The sequence below is a fragment of the Populus euphratica genome, unplaced genomic scaffold, assembly GCF_000495115.2.
Source record: "Populus euphratica unplaced genomic scaffold, PopEup_1.0 scaffold44.1, whole genome shotgun sequence".
Classification (NCBI taxonomy): domain Eukaryota; kingdom Viridiplantae; phylum Streptophyta; class Magnoliopsida; order Malpighiales; family Salicaceae; genus Populus; species Populus euphratica.
In genome coordinates, this window is record NW_011499865.1 from 799,740 (window position 1) to 804,997 (window position 5,258).

At 38.6% G+C, this 5,258-nt stretch overlaps 1 protein-coding gene across 2 annotated transcripts; it reads left to right on the top strand.

Annotated features, from left to right (window-relative positions):
* Nucleotides 1-572: 572 nt before the first annotated feature.
* On the top strand, nucleotides 573-4,475 carry LOC105125929 (probable serine/threonine-protein kinase DDB_G0282963). 2 transcript variants are annotated; one of them, XR_842327.1, is made up of 4 exons: nucleotides 573-1,214; nucleotides 1,564-2,641; nucleotides 3,723-4,153; nucleotides 4,295-4,475. XR_842327.1 is itself a non-coding variant. In XM_011026605.1 (3 exons), exons 1-3 carry the CDS (start codon nucleotides 754-756, stop codon nucleotides 4,014-4,016), a joined length of 1,833 nt encoding a protein of 610 aa, XP_011024907.1. In that variant the 5' UTR covers nucleotides 573-753; the 3' UTR covers nucleotides 4,017-4,315. The 2 variants fall into 2 exon arrangements, 1 of the variants encoding a protein (XP_011024907.1); XM_011026605.1 differs by having other exon boundaries at nucleotides 3,723-4,315.
* The last annotated feature ends 783 nt before the right edge of the window (nucleotides 4,476-5,258 follow it).

Consider the following 5,258-nt stretch of genomic DNA (forward strand, 5'->3'; position numbering starts at 1 on the left):
AGAAGAAAAAAACGAGTAGGCACATTAATTAAATTAGAAGAAAAAATAGAAAAAAAGAGAAAAAAATAATAAGATGCTAGGCACATATACAATGATTTTTTTATTGTACTAGTTTGGGAAAAAAAATAAAAGAAAAAATTTAAACTTTAAATTAAGATGCCCAATAAGTGTTTTTTCCCCCTTTCGAGAGAAAATAAAAAAACAGTGGTTTAATTACACGTCACCTGCCCTCTTAAAAGTTAAAAAACAATGTCTTTCGGTGGAGTCCGTCAGAGTTAAAATTAAAACATTATTTTTCTATATTAAAGCCTCCGTGTTTCTTAAAAAAGGAAAAGAAAAAAAGAAAGAATAAATGAAAGCCCGTGCCAGCACTAACATACCTGGTTTGAATTTGAGATTGAATCTATTTTTTTTAAATTGATTTTTTTAATTTTAAATTAATTTTTTAAATATTTTTTTGATTTTTTTATATATTAATATTAATTTTTTTTAAAAAAAATATTATAAGAAACCTCTACGCTACCAAACCCGACTGTTATTTTCAGGATACCCCCCTCCCATTATTTATTGCACTTCACCCTCTAAGCAAACCACCTCAACAGCCCCCACGCCTCTCCATTTCCCTGCAGCCAGTAATTATACAATGACCAAACTTCGAATCTGAACCCAAACACAAAACAACCCTTCATTTTCTCCCTCTATAACCTTAACTAGTCAACCTGGTCTTGTCTCGAGACCGACCAGCAAGAGCCCATGGCAGCGGCACTAGAGTGCTGGTCGAGCAGAGCCAGCACAGACGAGGACATGGTAGAACAAGTCTTGATGAGAACACAAGACAGATCAGAAACCTCATCATCTTCAATCACTACAACGGCAACATCCTTACAATTATCTGATAAAATCTCAAATCATTCACTTAAAGACACCATTTCCTCGTCATCTGCAATGCAAAAAAGGCTTCAAAGATTGAGTCGAAATGTGTCTGAAGCCATTGCTTCACTTAAAAACTCATTGAATCTTGATTCACCACGTGACTCACTAGTGCAGCTAACGAGCTCCCAACAGGGTAATGCAAATGGTAATAAGAGCGAGAGATGCAGAAAGGTTGTGTGGGCAAGTGTTGTAAGGAACCTCACTCAGCTGTATCCGGGGAGCCAGTTGCCCGAGAAGCTTGTGTCCAATATCAGGAAGCACTATGATTCTTTGCCACTCAGGTTTGGTTTTTATTGGTGATCCAATCTTGCTTTACTCTATAATTTTGCACTGGGTTTTGTTTGATTGCCACGAAAATGGAGGAAAATTAGACAAACACACTTTTTTTGAGGAGTAACACTGCCACTCTATTTTGCAAAGAAAGCGCACCATTTTGATTTATTTTTTGGTGGTCTACCAATACAAAGATAACATTAGTGCTAGAATTTGAGATTTAATCCAATATACTGAAAAAAGCTAAAAGCTTTTACAGGAATTTACCTTTTGTCTACAAAGTTTCCGGTTGTTCTTGCGTTCTATGCATAATTGTTGCCCTTTCTTCTTTTTTGGTAAATTTGGTGTTTTTGACAGTTATGCTCAGGCAGGGTTTGATATGAAAGAAGTGTTTTTGCACATTAAGTTGATAGAGCAGACATCAGTTGACGAGCAACCAGCAATAATGATACAAGAAGTGTCTGATGATGAGGTACAGGGCTGTGTATACAAACTCACATTTGCTTGCAACTCGTCCATTTCGTGGCCCGCAATGTCTGGTGCATTGGATAGCGCTTCCATTTGTTGCAAGAAGATTCAGATCTTTGAAAAGAAAGGGTTTACTCTTGGGGTTGTTCTTATTTTAGTCCAAGTTGGACAAGAGAAATCATTTAGAGCTCGGATAGAAAGCGCTTTAAAATCTTCTGTAAAGAAGTCCAAATCCACCACTGTGAAGCTTCCCTTCGGGCTTTGTGGGTGTCAAGAAGAGAATACTAAAGGAAACTTTGGTGAAATTGAAGAGGATTCTTGTGAACAGAATTGTAGGAATGCCATTGAGATTTCAAATGTGAATATTCAGCTTGAGATGCCCTTACCCACTTCGTCGATTGTTGTATCCGTCGATGAGTGGCAAACAGTTAATTCTGGCAGGGATGAGATAGGAAAATGGCTTTTGAACTCTGATAATCTTGAATTCATTGATCAGATTGGACCAAATTCCTTTAAGGGAGTTCACAAGGGCAAAAGGGTGGGAATTGAGAAGCTTAAAGGGTGTGATAAAGGGAATTCTTATGAGTTCGAGCTCCGTAAAGATCTTTTGGAACTGATGACTTGCGGGCATAAGAACATTCTTCAATTTTATGGAATTTGTGTTGATGAAAATCATGGATTGTGTGTGGTGACCAAATTGATGGAAGGTGGATCTGTTAATGAGCTAATGCTAAAGAATAAAAAACTTCAAACTAAGGAAATAGTAAGAATTGCTACAGATGTAGCAGAAGGGATAAAGTTTATGAATGATCATGGTGTTGCATATAGAGACCTTAACACGCAACGAATTATGTTGGACCGGCACGGGAATGCTTGCTTAGGGGACATGGGCATAGTCACTGCTTGCAAGAGCATGGGTGAGGCGATGGAGTATGAAACAGATGGTTATCGTTGGCTAGCTCCAGAGGTTTGTTCCCTATGTTTCTTCACAAGTTTCAAAATTCATGTCTTTGAAAGAAGTCAATTCTGATCACAACTATCCATTGGATAAGCACTTGTCACGGCCATGAACCTAGCAATGATCAAAGCGTGTTTTGCATAGATGGACAATGAAACCAGTCGATTAGCTTGCATTTGAAATTTTGTTTTGATTATCATAATTTTTGGTACGTAATCGCAATTCCATGCCATGCATCAATGCCCTGTAGGATATCGACTTATTGTGTTGTTTTGATGTTGGGATATTTTAGTTCTTGAGGGATCTTTGGTGTATTTTGAGCTAGTTTGCATATAGGTGCTGCACCTTTTGTTGTGTAGCTGGGTTCAAAGTTAATTATTTGGCTACGAATACATTTAAGCACCTTTAACTGTCACCGTGAAATATCATGCCATTCTTATCTTTAATTGCCTACCTGTTACTGTAAATTTAACCAGGAGAATACTGTAAATTTAATTGCCTATCTTTAGTAGGAGTATCTTTTTGTGATAAACGATGTTACACCTGTGTTCAAGGACATTGCTTAGAATCAATGTAGGAAGGCACTATCTGGTTCACTCAAATATGCTGAAAGAGACTTTATACCACTCATCCCAACATAATTGCTTGAGCATGCGCAACATGTCTTCATAATTGTTCTTGCTTTACATCTCAACTTAACATTTATCTTTGCATAAACACCCCTATATTCTCCATTAGACAAATCATCCCAGCCACTACAATATTGTTTTGGTGCCACTTTTAGCAAAATGTTTTAGTTAGTGGAGCCCGCTGATTTGATCTCTTGAACTTTAGGCATGATTAGCGGTCCTTTTCAATACCTAATTTGTAAGCCAATACGTGGGCACAAACTTTTTTCAATTCCATTTGCCTATAGGATCAATATACATATGATGATAATATTCAACTTGATGTAACTCCTGAAAGGAGATTCAACTAGGTAAGTTGCAGTTATCCAATCCAAGTGCTGTGGCCATAATGATACATAAATTTCCCTCCCTAAACAGGAACACAGATGAATTGATGATCTACCATTTCTGGTTGAAAACAGATAATTGCAGGTGATCCAGAGAACATAACCGAGACATGGATGAGTAATGCATATAGTTTCGGGATGGTGGTTTGGGAGATGGTGACTGGCGAGTCTGCTTATGCTGCATATTCACCTGTGCAGGCAGCAGTTGGTATAGCTGCTTGTGGCCTAAGACCTGAGATCCCTAAGGACTGCCCGCAACTCCTGAAATTTCTGATGATCAAGTGCTGGAACAATTCCCCATCAAAGCGCCCTAAGTTCTCCGAAATTCTATCAATTTTGTTGCGGCCTGGCAACAATATCAATCGGTAAAAGTTCTTAAAGCCCGTGGTATGCAGTCGGATTATTGCTGAATCTTGTGCAAAAAAAAGTCCCATATCAAGTTAGTAGGAACAGGGTCCTAACATGCATAGTTGAAGATTTTGGAAGTTGATATAGCAGAAACGAAGGTATATTTCTTCTTGTACCTTGTGGAATCAATCTCGCAAATCAGAGAAAAGAAGATGAAAAACGTGCCTTGACTGGCCGATTGCATTTTTTAGATTGTCTGCCATGGTATATATTTATTCCATTTCTCATCATGTTTGCAGCGTGAGTGATGGAAATATCAAGTAACTTTCCCTATGTGCGCGTCATGAATTACCATGCATCGGCCATTGATTGCGAAATGCGTTAGATCGGAGAAAAGATGGAAGAAAAAAAGGAAACCAAGATCATATGTGGTCCTTTGGCCGTACAAATTTTGAGTGATACTAGGAATTTTGAGTGTCCCATGTTCTCTCTTTTCGTTCATGTGGTGGCCATCGGAGGGAACTAAAAGAGGCCTCTCATGTTTTAATGTCTCCTGGGAAATTAGAGTTGTAAAACACCCTTCTTTTAAGGGTCTAATAGCATAGTTGAACTTTTGAACATATAACCAGTCCCAAGGGGCCACGTATTGGAAAATGGATTTGGCTGTAGAAATTTCTGCATCTATTGCGAAATGCTCCCGTGTTGTCGTTTTGTCTGTCTAATCCATTGACCAGTGATATAAAGAATCCCTGGAGATCTATGAAACTAGAGAAAAGGCAGCTTCAGGCATTACTCCTGATCTAGACCTGCCCTGCTCAAGATTAAGAGAGATCGTTCTCTACTCTCCAGCTCTCTAGCATGCTGGAGGAAACGTGGCTATGGACAAAATCTAAAAATGTACTAATGTGTAGACGTTGAAGGACAATCGAATCCCATCGCTAGGAACTAATCATGTCATCTGAGAAGAGCACATGCATAGCATGTGCATCTGTTATTCAGGCCTGAGAAAAACTCCAAAGGACACGTTCTTTAGAGTTTCAAGGTCTCACTTCCAGCTACTCTACCTACATTAATTAATCGAATCCTTAACTGGTTACACTGCTTTCGGTTCATACATGACCAGTCAAGGACTTCGATATAATATACCACTTCACATGTAAAGCCTGCAGCACTGTAACCGTGCACAGCAGCGTTGAGTTTTCCTCAGAAGAGGGATTAGCCATTCGTTAACGGGGTGCTAGCTATCTTAATGTTAAGAACAAC